The 20577-nt window shown below is 36.3% G+C and overlaps 1 protein-coding gene and 1 non-coding gene across 2 annotated transcripts; both read left to right on the top strand.

The window, feature by feature from the left end:
• Positions 1 to 709: 709 nt before the first annotated feature.
• On the top strand, positions 710 to 13604 carry LOC134800487 (vesicular inhibitory amino acid transporter). Its single transcript, XM_063772953.1, has 4 exons — positions 710 to 1285; positions 9426 to 9582; positions 10579 to 10708; positions 11915 to 13604. Exons 1-4 carry the CDS (start codon positions 1150 to 1152, stop codon positions 13097 to 13099), a joined length of 1608 nt encoding a protein of 535 aa, XP_063629023.1. The 5' UTR covers positions 710 to 1149; the 3' UTR covers positions 13100 to 13604.
• Positions 2845 to 2948, top strand: LOC134800959 (U6 spliceosomal RNA). Its single transcript, XR_010145602.1, has one exon. It is a non-coding gene; the product is annotated as a U6 spliceosomal RNA (small nuclear RNA).
• Positions 13605 to 20577: the final 6973 nt, after the last annotated feature.

The following is a 20577-nucleotide window of genomic DNA, read 5'->3' as shown; positions in this document are numbered from 1 at the left end:
GAAAAGAAATACTACTGGAAAAGTGGGTTAGGTGAGGTTAAATATTCTTACAATTAACAATATGGACAACAACACGTATGGCACTCGTACGTTCTGGAATCTAATAATCGGGTAAACAAAGAGTATGTCACATCATTTTTATGGTAAACAAACAATTGGGGCAAATGAAATTCGGGCAAATAAAATTCGGGCATATGAGTATTATTTTATATAATTTTCGGACAAACAATAGACAACCCCATTATTTGATTGAACTCAAGCTTCACATACATAATATGTAAGTACCTAAGTCGGGTGTACTTAAGTCTGTGAACTAAGTAATATTATGGTACAATCAAGCACATCTGATGATGGACACAGGAGGTGCCTATACGAACTCTGATAAAACAGCGCAATCTAATTGTGTTTGTTAGAATTGTCTCGATGATTATTAGTTGGCTGTGGAAAGAAAAGTACAGTCAGCGATAAATACTTGGGTCAAAAATGAAATTTTTGACAAACAACTTATTTCGTTATAACAGTTATAACCATCAGTCATTATACTCGTTATATCATCTTTGAACATCAATTGTTCATCGCACCATCAAAACAATCCTAAAACCATTAGGCAATGAGCATCACACGATTCACACGTACACCTCTTCGCTTCATAAGTGAAACGTAATAAGTCTGTCAGCTTAATACTACGTTGACTTTTCCCCTTAAATCGGGGGTGCAGACACGTTAATTAATATCTAAACACTTTGCACCGTATGTCTGAAGACATACAGTGCAAAATCGTATAGATATTTTTAAATCTCACCCTAAAGACGTAGGTACAGATATCGATCGGTCCAGCGCGCAGCATCGCGCAGTCTCCGCCCCTAGTATCCGTGCCGAGCGGCCTAAACCCACATAAAATACCTAAAAAATGATAAAACCCAAACAAAAATAACCCTAAACCCTTTAAAACACCCCAAAAAACAAAACACAGTGATTTATAAAAGTGTTCAAAATAAAAACGCAACCTAAATTGTGTTTAAGAATGAATGTTCGAAAATTCTAAAATGGCCGTTCGGTCGGGGTAGGATAAACTTAGCGTAGTAAAGAAGTCTTCCATTAGATTAAGTGTAAAATATAAGTGTTAACCAGTCTTCCAAGTAAGCCAAGATGAATTTGGGTCGGTTTAAATTGCCCCCGATCAAGAATGCGTTGGAGGTGGCTATGCAGACGGTGAGGCAGCAGATGCCTGATAAAGCTGGACCACCGCCGCGTCCACCGCAGGCCGTTAGATTCGCTAATCAAGGTAAGAATTGGATATTGGACGCAATCTGTTTGGTTGGTACACAATATCGACGGAATTCCCGTCCATTTTTCCCTGGAGAGAAAAAAAATTACTTGTCCATTAAAAAGCATGTACGAGACGAATCAGAAAGTACAGTTTTAGGATATTAATTTCATATTTTCGATTAGTATTTACTACACAGTTCCATTTTACTCTTTTAAGGGGCCCACTGATTAACAGTCCGCCGGACGGTATCGACCTGTCAGTTGTTCGGAACTGTCAAAATTTTGTTCTAACTGACAGGCCGAAACCGTCCGGCGCACTGTTAATCAGTGCCCTTATAGGTAACGAATAACATTTACCTTGCTTGAAAAGTTGGATGCCCTGGGTTCGAATCCTAATAATGGCATTTATTTGTGCTTTGTTCTGAGCTAGCTAAAAATATGTCCGCGGAATTGGTAGATTCATTGGTTCATCATCATCATATCAGCCCTTTGTCGATAAAAGTTAGCGCGAGATTTGTACTGAACTGTCAAATTTTTCGTATCGACATATAGATAAGATACAGCATATTTGTACCTAGGTACTTAGGGGTCATCCATTAATTACGTCGCACGTTTAGGGGGAGGGAGGGGGTCAAGAAAATGTGACATTAAACAACTGTACCGATATTCGGAACCTAATAATAATATTGAGAATGGCAACACTGCGTAGTCGGTCGTATTGTCCTTTTCTAGCATATACGTCCTTCTCTCTCCCACACTCCCACCACTCAGGCAGGTTGCTTTGACAGTTAAACAAGGCAATTTTTCAAGTCATTGGCTTGCTGTTTTTCCATCTGGAAGGTCGTGAAGCTAAACTGCTGGTGAGTTTTTGAATTTGTACCCCAGTTTAGCTGACTATATTGAAAAACAGTTTCTAACGGTTTTTGCGTTCGAAATAAATATTTAAATTTAGTTGTCCGATAAACTATCTAGCAAATAAAAACGATCCGGAATAGTGATGTGCAAGTGTTTTCAAAGGCTGCCTGGGCCGTGGCTATGCCAATGAAAATACTAAAACACATATGTTAGAAAACACATCGAGCTGGTAAAGCATGCACGTGTCACCATTAGAATTTAATTTTATACCTACATTAAGTCTCTTCCGAGTCTTGTTAGTTTCTGTGTGTGTATCATTTAATCTTTGTGTGTGTATAATAACGGTTGAAATTATAATACTTAAATGGTGATGTGTGGAGGCATACCCTTCAGTTTTCAAGTGATTTGTGTTTTCGAATACGAAAGGATCGGATAGTTAATACGTGTTAAGTAGAACCTATGTATTGAGGTAGAAGTTTATAGACGTGTAGGTTTTATCTGCCCAAGTATCTATCAGCAATTTGTCTTTTTATCCCGTTCCGGGTTAATATAATATTGCAAAATTATTTTTTTTGTGAATTAAATTGCTGATAAATAAGTGTACCCGCTTAGGAGTCGACAAAGCCCCGCCTTCGCGGGGCTTCTATTTCCGCTCTGAGGGACACAAGGTAACGAACAAACCTACATCGCAAACATTGCATTTATTTTTGTGGAAAGTGAGTACTTCGGCAGTACATAAACTTAAATCTGACTAGACATAGAGAGAGATTAGCATGGCTCTGCGCAAGAATGACATGCGAAATCGTGAAGTATTTCACTCTTGATCTACCAACTTATATCTCTCCAACTAGATATTTAATTTTGAAAAAAATTTTAAAATGTAGGTAGGTTAAAATGTAGGTACCTACTTAAATAAATAACTTAGCAGGTACTTACAGCTTAAAAGGTTAAGGAAAATAACTCTTGCATGTAGTTGCTATATGTGCTTGTGTTATTTTGGATTTGAATAACTTGATTATTAATTCGTTACGTAACTACATACAAGAGGGTAAATTCTTAAGCCTACCTACCTACCTACATAAATAGTACACTTGGCATTAACGATACGGGAATCTTTAGATTGATTCATTGACGAAGACGCATGGTTTGGTTCATATTGTCAAATTATATTAGTTAACTGAAGAGTTAAAGTTTAGTTTTGACAAATCTGCGCGTCACCGTGAATGACACTTTCTAAAAGTGCCTGTAAAAGCCTGCATAAAGCCTTTCACCTTGTCGAGCAAGGAACCCGCAACTAAGGGAATATTACCCATAAACTCAGGGTATTCGATTTGAATGATATTCTTAAACCTACGTCTGTTATGGTTCCACCTGCGTAAGGTGTGCCTAAGAAAATCTTTTATTCGTTCACAAACTAACGTCAAGTTATTTGTGATGAAACCAATATATTATGTACCTATCTAAGGCTGCGCAAGCCTGCCATGTCTCCACCTGCGTAAGGTGTGCCAAAGAATCTTTGATTCATTCACAAACTGACGTCAAGTTATTGATGATAATATTATAACCTATGTAAGCCTGCGCAAGGCATGTCAGACATATTCACAGAAATATAAATGATATGGTCATATCATAACACATGCGAGCAAGTAAGCCACAATCAGAAAAATATTACAAAAATGAATTTGTAAATATCTCCTTTTAAGAAAGTAAAAAGGGTTCTAACAAAATCAGTCGAAATAGGCAAGGCTTTGTTATTAGATTTCATTTTTGTTTACCAATCTATTCTAAAAGGGTCCCAAACACCCTATTGGCTAAGTCCAAAATTGGGCTAATTAACTGTGGTAAAAGTGAAAATTGCTTTCCATTTACATTACATTTCTAAAATTATAAGGTATAAAGTAACCTAAGATTCTAGGCCTATTTCGACTCATTTTTCTTTTAAAGATGAAAAAATCTTTGCACCCTAATATAAAATTGTGGTCTGGAGACGCTTAGCCTCATAACTTGGGCGGCATAGAGAATACTAAGAGATTTAGTCACCTAATTTCGATTATAAGCCCAGGCAGAAAATTGATAATTAGAATCAGGAGTGGTCAATCCACCAAGGTCCAGACAATCTGTGGACTCTAATTTAATCAGACTATGTAAGCTCACGACAGTGCTTACGGTTCCATTCTGAAATAAGCTATGTTTACAATATAATTCAAATTATATTTCTCATTGTGTGAAACAAACAGCCTGCTCAAGGTGTACAAAGGGTCCGATTAACGGCCCTATGAATATCTAAAAAAAAAAAAAAAACCTTTGAAGTCTAGGCCTGCTAAGGCAGACTAGAAATAAATACATATAATCTCAATGTAAGAGCAGCTCACAGTTGCATAAATTATATTTGCCTCGAGAGCACTAGACTTTCAGTTAACATGTTACGTTAAGTTACGAGTATCTACCTATGTACACGACATGACCAAGGTTACCTACCTATTTAACTATTATATCCCTGACTGCCATGGTATAGGGAAATTATCATGTGCTGGCGGTGCTGCACAAGCATGTTTGAAATAAAATATACAAAACTGGCCTGACGGGCGTTTATCAATTATGTATTTTACACCTTGTGTCTGTATTGTGACCCAGGAAGTTTTAAACCACCTGTATCGTAAGTGCTCCTATGCACGGATTAAGTTTATTTTAAACTACCCATGCCCTAACCTCAAGGGCAAGTGCTTCTATGCACCGACTAGATACTGTTATCACTTAATTCACTTATCATGACTTGTCATAGTTTGATACTACACGTTTAACAAATTTAAGACCGTGGAATGTACCCACTACAAAAAGGTTTTTAAAAACAGTGACTGAATGGTTTGCACGAACGGTTCTAGCACAACTTCTGGGCGGTCACGTCTAGGGCATGACCCTCTAGTTCTCTATTTATACATAATTATAACATTGTGATACTGTTCGCTTTGCACAATAAAATAGGGAAACAGGAGCACGCCTTGCGAAAAGGCGAAACTATTTTGAAACGCGAACTTTTTAAAAATAGATTGAAATATATAAATATGCCTTTGATGTGGAACATGTACACCCAAACAAATGCAGTCATTTATTATATGTTAGCAAAACTCTGCCAAAGTGTTAGTCTGTCTGTACAGTGTAACCTGAAGGCATCAATGAACAAAAATCTCTTGAAACATGGTGGATTAATTAATTTACACCCCGTCTGTGTCTTGCTCCTACCAAATCCACAATTTAAGGACCTCAACCTATCTAGGTACCCTTCTTGCTCGAGACCTGAAAAAATGTTCACAATAATCTCATGCAGTCAAGTGTCGGAAAACTAGGTCCACACACTTAGCGCTACCGTGAATATATATCTAAGAAGTCTGTATACTGCCTTCCAGGAGGCGGGATGTTAATAGACTAGCCTATATCGTAGGCCAGAGATATAGTATACAAAAGCACACTGGCCCAAATCCAGTAATATTATAATTTCAGAATATATAATAATTGACAATTCTGCGTATATTTGATATCGAAAAGTTACAGTTATCCTTAGTTCATAAGGAGGATAAGTATACATAAATATCAAATAAATTCGACAAAGTGTTGACTCTAGCATTGGATGAAATAGGTCCCTCTTAAAGGGCCTCTGCCCTGTTGGCTTTGGGCCCACGGGTGCCCGGCAAAAGGTTGGGGACCCCATGGTTCCGCACAGTTATTGCAAATAATGTAAAATCACTAAATAAACACACAAATCTGCATTTTGGTTAAAACACATGCGATGAGCTAAGGTTTCGAATTAAGTACCTTATTCTTAATAATTTACACACTGGAAAGAGGAAACTGAATATTCAGAACTATGCAATGTCTATAAATGCTTTACATAAATTAAGCCACTTAAGCGTTCAGAACCAATCAAGCTTATGTCTACTAGTAGGCACCAGATAAGGTAAACTTACTGCATATATAGAAATTAATGAGTACAATTTAGGTCACTTGATGATAGCTAAACATGAATATAATCAGAATGAGCCTGCACCTATACAAATATCATTGATAAGGTTCTGTGGCATTTCTATATTAACCATTTGAACGCCAAGAGCGCCAAAAAGCGTCATTATCATTACTAGTCGTGCCAACATGAGTGTTATGTTATGGCTTAAGCTCTCAAAGTAACCTTCACAATTTTAAGTAAGGTTTGTTTAGGTACATTAGCTCGCATTCGCGTTAGTAAAGCGTACAAAGGATTAAATGCATTTTATAGCTATAACCAAGTATATAGCTCACATTGGCTCACAGTCATGAAAGGAGTTCAATAATTCCCTATGACATTTTAGTAAGTAGGTACCCAATACTAACTTTGTGGGTAGTGATAGTGATATAACGAATATGTACAATATTCGTCTACTTAATCCAGAGAGATTTTCGAAATAAGAAAGGTCTTGTCCTTGTTATATTCCTGCAACTCCTTACTTTACTAGATAATTATTATCAAATTTGTTAATAATTGGGAGTTATAAATAAAAAACTACTCGAGTACTTTATAAATAATTCTTATCTCTTCATATTTTAATTACATCACTCCTTATCACAGATGTTGTATGCTCCTTGAAGAGTAGACTGACTTAAAATCTCATCTTCTTTTACCTAGTTTCACATACATATAATTAAGTATAGCGCCCTTGTGGTGACTCACTTATCCGCTTTGAAAATTTATAAGTACCTACATTAAGTACATATATAAAATGTAAAGTTAGTATCATAATATAATTTTATATCAAAATGTATGCTTTACTAAATACCTCTCTCCTCACAAGTGTTAAAATAAAGGGTGTACTACATAATTAATTAAACACTCGTAATATAATAATATTACATATACATAATAACTACATGTATAATCACATTGGCTTGGCGTCTTCCCACCACCAGGCGATAACAAACACGTCTCAATATTATTATTAGGTTCCGAATATCGGTACAGTTGTTTAATGACAGCGTTTTACACAAAAATAAAACGCTAATTAAATAACTTACCATATTCGGAACCTAAAGTTTTAATCCTGCCTGGTGTAAATATGAATAATTTTGAGACAATGACTTGAAAAATTGCCTTGTTTAACTGTCAAAGCAACCTGCCTGAGTGGTGGGAGTGTGGGAGAGAGAAGGACGTATATGCTAGAAAAGGACAATACGACCGACTACGCAGTGTTGCCATTCTCAATATTATTATTAGGTTCCGAATATGGTAAGTTATTTAATTAGCGTTTTATTTTTGTGTAAAACGCTGTCATATTGTGACATGGGGGAGGGGGGAGGCACAAACTTTGTGACGTCACTTTAACTTCATCAGTAACCGAAATTTTTTTTTTTATTATTTTATTCCCTGTACATTTAATTTAAATAACAAGTTTTTAAAACGATAATCGTTATTCTTTTAATTTTCTTTCCTAAGCAGTTTTGGGTTATAAAATTACTAATATTTATATCGTCAAAAATATTTTGATAAAATATTAATAATACTTAGGTACTTACTTAATTCGATTTGGCGATTTCGTAGAAAAAATGTGACGTCACACTAGGTGGGAGGGGTTTGCCAAATGTGACCAAATGTGACAAGGGGGGGGGGGAGGGGTCAAAAAACCTAGAAATTCGTGTGACGTAATTAACGGATGACCCCTTATACAACGTGAGCCCGAGTGAACCTAATAACTTTCTTGAGCTTATTACAATATAGACAAAAAGCTCTTAGTTTATGAATTATGATATAGGTGTTACATATACTGGGTCAAGCAGTTCTTGTCAGTAGAAAAAAGCGGCAAATTTGAAAAATGTAGGCGCGAATGGATATCGTCCCATAGAAAATTTGAATTTCGCGCTTTTTTCTACTGACAAGATTTGCTTGACCATCTATAATTCCTAAATTTAATAAATAAAATAATAAGAAAATATATACATCTTTAAATCGAATGTCATGCAACGTTAAATTTTAGATACCATTTGGTATTACTAGCAATGCACGCACGAGAACTTTCCAAAGTTGCGAAACTTTCCACATGAGAATTTCTCGGTAACTTCTGAGAATGTTCTCGAGAACGAGAATTTATTTATTTATCGTAGTTTATACCATGAATATTCACGATAGTTTAGGTGTAGTATCCTTACCCCCAGAAAATTCCGACTTTTGGTCTATCGCTTCCGGTCAAAAAAATGTATGACGGCCCGGCCAAACGGTCAGACCTAGGTGGGGGGTGCTCGACCACATGTCATAGAGGACCCTGGCAGTTTTTGACGCGGCCATGTTTTTTTCAATATGACCGACTTTATTTTTTTTCAAGTTTGTCCTAGCGCGCTGAAATTTTGGTCACGGAATCTCGGGGTCCCCTAGATACCTACGAAAAATTTTTTTTTGGAAAAATGCTACAATTGCGGGAAAACTGGCCACTTCTATTTTGTATGGCAACTTTTAAACGGTGCGTGATAGGTGGGGGGTGCTCGACCAAATGTCATAGAGAGCCCCAAAATCCAAGATGGCGGAACAATAAATTTCCATGTTGCAGAATGTTCTGAGAACATTCTCGAGAACGTTTCCGCTTTTTGGGGATGTTCTGCAATTTGTACATTGTATTAGGTATTACCATATTTACGGTAGCATGACATACCTAAAGTTCTATTTACATAAAACTACTAAACGAAGATTTATTTCGACAAGTAGTAACTACCTATACTCTGTATCTTTAGGTATTTAAATAAAAGTAAACAAAACCTACCATCAAATGGCTCCTTAAGCCAGTTGAGGGTAGATGAAAACATTACATGATCAAATAATGTAGGTTACAGTCAGGTCGTTCAGTGACTGATCCAGGCGGTTTTGTATTTGGTTGGTTAACCAATAAATGTTATAACTACCCGAAAATTTACAAATTGTTTGTTTACTTTTATATAAATACCTAAAGATACAGACTATAACTTAAAATAACAAATTTCAATGTATGATGATAAATGCTATAATATTTTTATAGCATCAGGAAATAGGTGATGAAAACGAGGAAAATAGAGTTTTGAACACGTTTTATATTCTGCAAAAACGTCCCTATAATTTCTAAAGTAATTTTTGCCGGTGATCTTAAAGAAGCTCGGGGTAGGTTTTAGCAATTTAATCCCAATAATTGCCTCGGGCACTAATTAAGCCTTCTACACACAATTCCACAATTAATAGTTTAATAAGGGACAACACTTGTTTTTTCATATAACTGACTCTTCTAGTACTTAATGAACATTAATTAACTGTTGTCCAGATATGGGCGAAAGCTGCGAGCTGTCAACAATGAACGAAACCACGTCGCCGTCATATCAGTCGACGAATCCTACCAATCCGTTTCTCAGCGGTGAACTGCAGGCTGAGGACTCATTCACCAGCTACCAGAACACGTTCCCGCAACAGGAGGCACCAAGGTATATATCCTTTCTCACCCACACATACTCTTCTCTCTTTCTCTATTGGCTCAATGAGAGATGAATCCATCCAGTCCGTTTCTCAGCGGCGACCTGCAGGTTGAGGACTCATTCAGCAGCTATTAGAATACCTTTCGGCAGCTGTAGGCAGTGTAGGCACCAGTGGCGGCGTGTCCATAAAAGCCGATTCCCACCGGCTTGCCAGTTTTTGGACCTTTGACCAGAGTTGTAAAGGAAATATGTAAGCCAAATTAGCCCCGGCTTGCCTATGGATATATTTCACGCGCCGCCACTGGTAGGCACCAAGGTATATATCTTCTCTCATCCACACACACTCTTCTATTTCTCTATTGGTTCAATGAGAGATGAATCCATCCAGTCCGTTTCTCAGCGGTGACTTGCAGGTTGAGGACTCATTCACCAGCTACCAGAACACCTTCCCGCAACAGGAGGCACCAAGGTATATATACTTTCACCCACACACAGTCTTCTCTCTTTCTCCATTGGCTCAATGAGACATGAATCGTAGGATTGCTACCAGAACACCTTGCAGCAGGAAGCACCAAGGTATGTTGTCACTTACACACACACTCTTCTCTCTTTCTCCATTGGTTCAATGAGAGATGAATTCAACCAATCCGTTTTTCAGCGGAGAGTTGCATGGCTGAGGATCATTCACCAGCTATCAGAATACCTTCCCGCAGCTGGAGGCATCAAGGTATCACTAAACAACAACAGTTTTATTTTAGTTACTATATTACCGTATCGACAAAGATGAAGATAGCTTGGATAACTTTAAGCTAAAAGTTTTGACAGACTGCCTACTCCAACCTGCGAAAAGGTAGCAGATGTGGCCCTCAGGCCAAAAAGTTTGGAGCCTCTTGTTATAGAAGCGTCATTTACATTAAAAGCTACAATTCTGTTATCACCCTGTGTGTAATTGGAGAGTTTAAGGACTTCTACGGCAGTCAATACTTACAAAATTGATAATTTCAGGACTCAAAGTATGCAGAGCGTTGACTTCTATGCGTCATCAGAAGAGGGTGGGTTTGAAGAAGGCGGTGGCAAGCCGGGTTGCAAGATCAACGAGTTCCAAGCTGCCTGGAACGTCACTAATGCTATTCAGGTATATGATGATAATTAAACCTGTGAAATACATTGAAGACCATTTCCTGATTTTAATATTTTTTTAATAATCTGTACCCACGCTATGCCAGAAATGTTCTTTATTACACTGAGCATCATGAAAGTTCCAGCCTGGACTTTTATGATACTGAGCATTTTGAGACAGACAATTTTGTAACTTAACGTTATGGAACACTGGGTTGGATGATTTAATACAGTGGACAATTTTGAACACTGAAACAGAGCGTGGACTGTGTCAATTATCTACTATACAACAAACATGACTGAAATCAGTTAAAACTCTGAACTCGCAGTCACATTAAAAAGGGGGGAATTAGGTCTATCGCATGGTATAATAATATACTCCGCCTGGTACTCCATTCCGAGATTCGCGTATGACCTAACTGACACGCGCCTACGTCATCATGCTGTTTACAGGTTCTCAAACTTTGAAATGTGGGAGAATTTTAACCAACGGTGAAAATTATTTTAACGGCATTAATTTTAAGTTATTCATGTAGAAACATAGTAAAATAAAACAAATCTAATGTATTAAATTAAACTTTATTTATCTATACAAGACAAACGTTTAAAAAACGAATTCACAGTTACACATTAATTACCAAGCTTACGACGTGAAAAGTTTGGAAAACACTGCGACTGCTGACACTGAGCGAGAAGGAAATAACAATTAACACGCGTTCGACAAGGATGACGGTCAGGGCATGAAGTTATCTAGATCCGAATTGTCAAATGTCCCCAGCGCTATCCTGTGTTGCCAGTAGTATAAACAGAATTACCCGAAAGTCTGAAATTTCTTTCGTGAATCGGAAGATATTGCTAACGAGTAATTAAAAATGACGTGTTATTGTAAAATTTAAGCTAAAATACATATAAATGAAAATTATAAAATTATAAAGAAATATTTTAACTTATTAACCATAGGTATAATGTACCCATGTAACATGTTATGTTGAAATAAAGTGGCAATGTTATTGTGACGTAATCGCGTGTCACTCTGGGAATGGAAGACCATGTTTTATTAGACCATGGTCTATCGTATAATTTGCAGTACTCGGAGCTTTTTATATACGTAGGTACCGCGCTTACTTTATTCAAATACAGTTAATTACGAAAACCAAATGACCGAATTCTTTTAGTGTTTGGCGTGATTGACACCAACTTATATTGTTATTTTCTTCCACAGGGCATGTTCGTAGTATCCCTGCCGTTCGCCGTCCTCCAAGGCGGCTACTGGGCCATCGCGGCTATGATCGGCATCGCCCACATCTGCTGCTACACTGGCCGTATCCTCGTCGAGTGCCTGTACGAGGACGACCCGGTCACGGGACGACGCATCCGCGTCCGCGACTCCTACGTCAGCATCGCCAAGGAGTGCTTCGGCCGCAAATATGGTGCTAGGATCGTTAACATTGCTCAAATAATTGAACTTGTCATGACCTGCATTCTTTACGTCGTCGTCTGCGGCGATCTGATGATAGGAACCTTCCCTGATGGCTCTATTGACACTCGATCTTGGATGATGCTCACTGGAATCTTCCTTTTACCTTTGGCTTTCTTGAAATCTCTTCAAAGCGTCAGTATGCTGTCATTCTGGTGTACCATGAGCCACTTAATTATCAACGCTATTGTGCTTGGGTACTGTATCCTGTACATCGGAGATTGGGGCTGGGGTAAAGTCAAATGGAGTCTAGATTTCGAGAACTTCCCAATAAGTCTGGGTGTGATCGTGTTCTCTTACACATCTCAGATATTCCTCCCTACTCTGGAAGGCAACATGGAGGATCCGGGCAAGTTTGAGTGGATGTTGAAATGGTCACACATCGCGGCCGCCGCTTTCAAGTCCGTGTTCGGATACGTGTGCTTCCTGACTTTCCAAAACGATACTCAACAGGTTATAACTAACAATCTCCGCTCTTCCGGATTTAAGGGACTTGTAAACTTTTTCCTAGTGGTCAAAGCCATTCTAAGTTACCCTTTACCGTACTATGCTGCCTGCGATCTGTTGGAACGTGCACTGTTTAGGGGTAAGCCTAAGACACTTTTCCCTGTGATCTACGCTTTGGATGGGGAGTTAAAAGTTTGGGGGCTCGCTTGGCGGCTGGGTGTTGTGATGTTCACAGTGTTGATGGCGATATTCATCCCACACTTCGCTATTCTGATGGGCTTTATTGGAAGTTTCACTGGTACGATGTTGAGCTTCATATGGCCGGCTTATTTCCACTTGAAACTGAAAGGCCCATACCTGGATAGCCAGACGGTAGCCTACAACTACTTCATCATATGTTTAGGGGTTCTTTTTGGAGTTATCGGCATGTATGACTCAGGTTCAGCTTTGATTAAGGCTTTCCAGATCGGTCTTCCGTTCTAATTTTGAGTAAGTAGTTTTAGATAATTGTTGAACTATTTTTAGATAATCGCAGACTTCGTAAATACGGTTTTGTCGCAAAAAAGGTTCATAATGTTTAAACGAGTAATCATTTAGAGATGTGATGATAATGTTTGTATTCTAGATCTGTTTAATGTTTAAGAACGCAAAGCTAATTTTTATGTTATCCAAAGTTGTTCACGTTGTCTTCCAATGAATTATATGGTTAAAAGGTTAGGAAATTAAAGTAATAGAAGATAATATATTTAATTAATCCAATGTCTTCCAAAATGCTTGAATTTCGATGTTATTTAACAACGAAGTCTTCCAATATTTTATGGTAAACTGACTAGCTGATAATTGCTTATATGATATTTGAGGCAGATTAATATTAAAATACATAATTATATTGATAATATTTAACAAAACTTCGGAATGGTACTCATTTTTATAGGCTTCAAGAATTCCTTATCTGGCAGCCAAAAAGTATACGTAGGATTATGTCACCGATTTAGTACCTACACGTACTGAGATATCTTGGAACCAAATGCTAAAAACAACTAAGTTCAGTTCACAGCATTCATACAATATGTTAATTAGGTAGAATTAAAGAAATAATTCAAAATTAACGAAAGAACTTCACGGCACTTCAGAAATTATCTCATGAAATAGGTACCTATTTATGAGTATATAAATAAAGTTGAATCAGCTAATAAAATGACGTAAATTTATATAAATGTTAATACATTTCAACTACAGTACTTGAATCTGAAAGTCTAATGTAAAAATGTATTAATTTTACATTCTAAACGATGTGATTATAGGTCAACATTTGAGCACTGTCCAAAAATATACAAGGTGTCAAACCTCACGTATAATTATGATTGCGAAATATTATATATGAAAACTAATAAAACATATATATTCGAGATACCTCAGAACCTAAACCAGAAGTTTGTAAAAATAACATAGTAGGTATTTGCCTAGATTTATTTTTAAGATTGCACCGTTCCTGGTAGTGTTATTTAAAAGATTAGTTTTAAACAATTGTAGAAGACACATTGACATTATATAATTATACACAAATTTAAATTGGAATGGATTTAAAAACGCTACGTATACAATTTATTAATTTTAATTATGTAACAAGTCTTCCAATGACAACATAACATTTTAAATAACTGTTGTTGATTATATTATAGAAAATATAATTATTATACATGTTAGCTACGTTATATATGTACTTTGAATGGAGGAGGAGATAAGTGAAAAATCTCAATCTAATTTTAGGCAGACAGATTTTAGGGGTACCTACATAATATTTTGTTTCAATTTTCTAGAAAAGGCGTGTCTTGAATCCATCTCTTGAATCATCGTCTTGAGTCCATCGCTTGACCGAAACACATCTATCGATTTTGGTTTATAGAATTTGATATATTTAACATAATAAGTTAATTTTGTGACACATCTCATACAAAGACGAAGTTTATGTTTAGACTATTTGTCTCTATTGCAAGCCACACCAGTTTTAATCAACTATAGTACTAGACAACAAAATAATGTAAAATCTATGATATTTGAATACACAATAGATCTATTTTATTAAAGCGATCTGTTTACCTAACATTAAACCCAAGGGCTTCCAAATTGGCGTTTTATATAAATAACTAGAATAAGTATGCTCGTCTCTAGTCTAGCCTAGGCACGCCCATACAACCATTTCCAGTCGCCGTTACGACGCGGTGTTGACACATCTTGTGTCGACACCGTCTGTTTCGGTCACAATTCCAGTCGCAGAGTCGTCGCCGTGTCGACACAGTTACCAGAAATGGGGAAGGGTCGACACATGACACAAAGTGACATAAAGTGTGGTCGCCGTGTGCACACATTGTTTCGGGTTTGCGACTACTTTATGCCAAAATCATTCGTTCATTCGTTCATTTTGTTCCTGTCAAATGGAAACTGTCAGATGGAAAAATACTTAAATAAAAATAAGTGACATTAATACGCCATCTCTAAAACGGATTACAAGACGTAATTATATATTGTTTGCATTTATATTACAATATGACTTAAATTATTATGGGGAATTAAACTGCTCGAGTGATTTGATAAACTAAGTGTAATATAATCAACGCGCCACCACATTGTTTTAGTTTAGCCGGAAATGAAATTGTTTACTTCTCAGTGCCTGTGTTCATAACTATATTATTTGAAGCATTTTTAGTACTTCGATGCGTATACTATACTTAAATAACAGAAATAACGCTTTACATACTACGAAACTTGTTAATTATGATGTATAAATATGGTTTAAGGCTGAGAAATATTGCAGTCACAAAGTAGTTGCAATGTTTCGACTTTGTGTCGACTCTGTGTTGACACATGACACGCGCTGTCAAAAGTAATAACAAAGTTACTGGATTTGCAAAATGGCTCCTTGTGTTGATTTGTTTTCAGATATTCTCAAAGTGTAAAAATGCCGTGGTCAGAGATGGGCATTAATCGATTAACTGTTTATTCGACTAATTAATGGAATAAAAAAAGTTAATTCTCAAATTTTAATCGCGATTAGTTTAGTCGACCTAACATAGATTGAAATTGAATTAATCTGAATATTAATCGAATAAATTATCGATTAAATCTCGATTGAAAGTTGACAGGGGGCCATTTTTGTACGTAAAAATAATAGAAATGTCTTGCATGCAGATGGTAGCAAAACACTTTGTCATAAAAGTCGAGATGGGTGTCGATATATAGGTTTTAGGGAGTGCCGATTTCGAAAATAATGACCATTTTGGAATCCGAAATGGCAGCCATGCACTGTGTCATAAAAGTCGTCATGGATGTCGTTTTATACGTTTTAGGGGGCCCCAATATTGAAAATGATGACCATTTTGGAATCCAAAATGGCAGCCATGGCATACATAACATGCCATAAAAGTCGTCATGGGTGTCGTTTTATAGGTTTTAGGGGGCGCAGATATCGAAAATGATAACCATTTTGGATTCCAAGATGGCGGCCATGCACTATGTCATAAAAGTCGTCATGGATGTCGTTTTATAGGTTTTAGGGGGCCCCGATTTAGAAAATGATGACCATTTTGAAATCCAAAATGGCGGCCATGCACTATGTCATAAAAGTCGTCATGGGTGTCGTTTTATAGGTTTTGGGGGGCGCAGATTTAGAAAATGATAACCATTTTGGATTCCAAAATGGCGGCCATGCACTATGTCATAAAAGTCGTCATGGGTGTCGTTTTATAGGTTTTAGGGGGCGCAGATTTCGAAAATGATGACCATTTTGGATTCCAAGATGGCGGCCATGCACTATGTCATAAAAGTCGTCATGTATGTCGTTTTATAGGTTTTAGGGGGCCCCGCTTTCGAAAATGATGACCATTTTGGAATCCAAAATGGCGGCCATGCACTATGTCATAAAAGTCGTCATGGGTGTCGTTTTATAGGTTTTGGGGGGCGCAGATTTCGAAAATGATAACATTTTCAATTTAAAAATGGCGGCAATGCACTATGTCATAAAAGTCGTCATGGATATCGTTTTATAGGTTTTAGGGGGCGCAGATTTCGAAAATGATGACTATTTTGGATTCCAAGATGGCGGCCATGCACTATGTCATAAAAGTCGTCATGGATGTCATTTTATAGGTTTTAGGGGGCGCAGATTTCGAAAATGATGACTATTTTGGATTCCACTTTTATGACAAAATACGTAGCCGCCATCTTGGATTATAAAATGATCATCGTTTTCGAATTCTGCACTCCCTAAAACCTATAAATCGACATCCGTGACGACGCAAGTTATCTTTATTTTCAGATCTAACAAATTGGTACAGAATACAAAGGACAAAAAAGAAGCGAGGAGGTAATGAAACAAGCAAAAATACAGATGATTCCTCGACGCAATTGGGTGATTCTTAAATTGTGTCCAGATTTTTTTTGTCATAAAAGTTTATATTTTTCACATATTACTCTCACAAGTTCCGTGACATTTCGACCTTGTAATTTTTTAAGTAAATGTTTTTGTTTATCTATGAGGATCTCACTAGAATAGTATAATCAAGGTATGTTTATATTTGATGAATGAAATAGTAACGCAAAAAAAAAAAATATTTGTGTCTTATATTCCTGCCGAAGACTTTTATTTTACCTTTTCCTTCTACACAAGTTTGGCCAAGTAATAAGAATTTAGGGCTCTCAATTTTATTTTGACTTCTACAACAGTAAAGCTACGAGGCCATGTTTGGTATCGTTTTCGTATAAATTCGCAGTACCAAATTTAGTTAAGGTATCACATTGACACCATTCCGAAGTAAAAACATATAAACTTATTAAAATACTTTCTTTTAAACTCCTCTTCACGCTTAAACTGCTGAACAGTTTTAATTTAAATTTGGTACACATATATTTTGAGTCCCGAGACAGGATATAATAAGTTATCTCAAAAATCATCCTTTAAAGGTGTGAAATGAGGTGTAGGGGGGAATTCAGAATTGACTTCTTGAAGTTAATACTGTTTAAGTTTAGGTTTGAAGTCATGTTTTTTCATCATTTTTAACTAAATCAAAGATGTAGACCATCCCAAATTTCATATAAATCGGTTCAGCGGTTATTGATTTCTCGTACAAATTTCCACGCCACTTTTCACACCTTCAAAAGATGATTTTGGTTATAAGATCTATCCTATGTCCTGTTCCGGGACGCAAACTATTTCTATACCAAATTTCAACGAAATCGGTTCAGCGGTTAAGCGTCAAGAAGAGTTTCAAAAAAACCGGCCAAGTGCGAGTCGGACTCGCGTATTAAGGGTTCCGTACATTAAGTCCGACTCGCGCTTGACTGCACATTTCTAATAGGTTTTCCTGTCATCTATAGGTAAAGAACTATTTTGTGTATTCAGACGGACATACATACAGACGCACGAGTGATCCTATAAGGGTTCCGTTTTTTCCTTTTGAGGTACGGAACCCTAAAAAGATTTATTTTTATTTTGTGGAATGGTGTCAATGTGATATCTTAAATGGATTCAGCACCCCAGATTTATACGAAAACGATACCAAACACGGCCTAGCACCTTCACTGATATAGATATATCAAGATAAAATTGAGAGCCCTAAATAAACTTTCAAGAGCGGATATCTCAAAAACTATTCATATCTCAAAAAAATTACTGAATAAACTTGTAACAAATTAAATTAACTTTCATTTTGTATAAGTGGCCATGTCGCTGAGATGCATAGTTTCCGAGATATAATCGAAAAACGGGAAAATGGGACCTTCAAAGCCCCCTCTCTCCCCCCCGCTCAAGGGCTACGGCCGGGGACTTTTGATATGTTCACCTCCTAACTTGTCAAACCGAGTTACGGAGTCAAAAATTGTGTTCCGAGCATTTCCCTCTACAACTTTTGGAGCATTCGTTGCCTGACCTAAGTAGCTTATTGAATTTCTTTAAAAACTTTTCTGTAAAAGGTTGACGGGTGTTGGGTGTTTATATGGTTTCGGTCGATTATTATCATTTGCATTGCCCATGATGACTTACTAGAATTACGAGCACACGAGACACTAATAGTAGTTTGACAAACCTTGGTTTTCAAGAAGTATTTTATATTGACATTTGCTGTCACAAATTTGCTGTCAGATTTAGTCGCAAACCGCACGCAAAGTGCACACAAATGTGTCGACACCTTGTTACGGAAAAGTGTAGACACGGCGACGACACTTTGTTTCGAAACAATTCTAGACACATTGTGTGGACTCTGTTACGACACATCTGACATTTAGTTACCACTTTGTGATTCTGCGACTGGAATGGTTATATGGGCGCATTCTGAAATGCTAGACTTAAAAGATATACATACATAGCGTTGATAACAGTGAAGATAGTTGAATATCAATCATCGATTTTATCCAAAAAAAATAGTTTTAAGGTGTCACAGCATTTATCGGCACAGGATCGATCAAAAAATGGCTTATGTTCATACTAAAACAGCGACGAAAACGTTATTCGGTTCGACAGACAACGATATCTGATTGACTACAAAGCCGATGTTGAAAAATTCAGTGACACCCTAAAGAGGCAGACAAATCACTTATTTGTTTATTCTTTATTTATCACTTGTATTGTAATGTTCAATAACATAATATATACTTGCCCTACCTATATGCATTTACAACGTATCTAATAAACGCAGGTGTGATTTGAATTTTTGTGTAGGTAGGTATATGCAATAAATGGGAGGTGAAATTTATCAAGCGAACAAGGACACGTTGTATAGTATACTTATTACGTTTACTTAGCCTGCAATGTGTTAACCTTTCATATATGTTTGGTGGTGGTTTTCTCACCTCGGTTATGCCATATAAGTAGAGCGGAAATATTGTTCTCGAAAAAAATCCAAAAAATCTACTAAAAATTCTATCAATATCCTATTATCGTACACAGACAAAAGTAAATAAATATACACCTAATAGCCACCTTATATTTTTTACAAGAAAAGCAGCATCGAAGGACATTTCAATGTTAACAAAAATTCTGTTAAATGTCATATGGATTTAGTGATTTAGACAAAGAACTGGATGTCATTATAAGTTTTTTTTTGTTTTATGAATGATTAGGTCAAATACTAAATTATTAAAGATCTTTAATTTATTTTACTAGCCATATAATTATGTTGCATATGTTTACAAAACTTGAAATCATACGAGAGAAAATCTAATAAATATCTTGTTCCTAATTTATTTATGACAATAATACCTTTACGATGATAAAGATTTATAAATTTATTTAAACAAGAGAATATAAAATAGTATTCTGTCTGGTCTGGTATTATGTATATATTTTATACTCATCAAGCTATATACTGTACAGTTAAAATCCTTTTTTATGTCGTTCGTTAAAATACGTTTGTACTTTATTTGTTTATTTACAGTTACCAAAACGCTTTAGGTATTCAAGAATATTTAGAAATGTATCCAAGTGCAATAATGTTGTATAAATATACTTAAATACATGTATTGTGATCAAATCTACAAGTCTAGATGTGTATTTTAAAGAATATAAATATAAAGTGTTAATCGACTTCGGATTTTTTTTGTCATTTCCCTCGAAAATCCTTAAAATTAAGCTTAATATAGGTTGTCAAAGGACTGTCTCATTTCAATCATAGACAGAGAGAATCATACTATCTTTGTCTTACTTAAGGATGAGTACCTATAGTTTACCTGGTTCTTACTGACTGAAAAATTGATTTGACCAACTATAAATTAGGATTAGAAAAGTTACAAATATGTATATAACAACCCATGCAAAAAAGAAAATGAAAGACGTACCTATATACCTACTTCATTTAAAATATTTGACCCTGTTGCAGGCCACACCATGTATAGTTATATATAATTAAGTACCTACTTAACTAGTATCAAATAAAAATAAAATAATATTCCTAAACTATCCAGTCTTCGAA

Source organism: Cydia splendana, chromosome 20 (genome assembly GCF_910591565.1).
Source record: "Cydia splendana chromosome 20, ilCydSple1.2, whole genome shotgun sequence".
NCBI classification, from domain to species: domain Eukaryota; kingdom Metazoa; phylum Arthropoda; class Insecta; order Lepidoptera; family Tortricidae; genus Cydia; species Cydia splendana.
Note: the sequence above shows the minus strand (reverse complement) of the source record. Positions and strands in the feature narration are given on the sequence as shown.

Excerpts from the sequence above, each read along its gene's own strand:
- LOC134800487 (XM_063772953.1), top strand. The coding sequence starts at position 1,150 with ATGAATTTGGGTCGGTTTAAATTGCCCCCGATCAAGAATGCGTTGGAG. Across the intron at positions 1,286-9,425 it reads CGTTAGATTCGCTAATCAAG|ATATGGGCGAAAGCTGCGAG; the intron begins GTAAGAATTGGA and ends ACTGTTGTCCAG. Across the intron at positions 10,709-11,914 it reads ACGTCACTAATGCTATTCAG|GGCATGTTCGTAGTATCCCT; the intron begins GTATATGATGAT and ends TTTCTTCCACAG.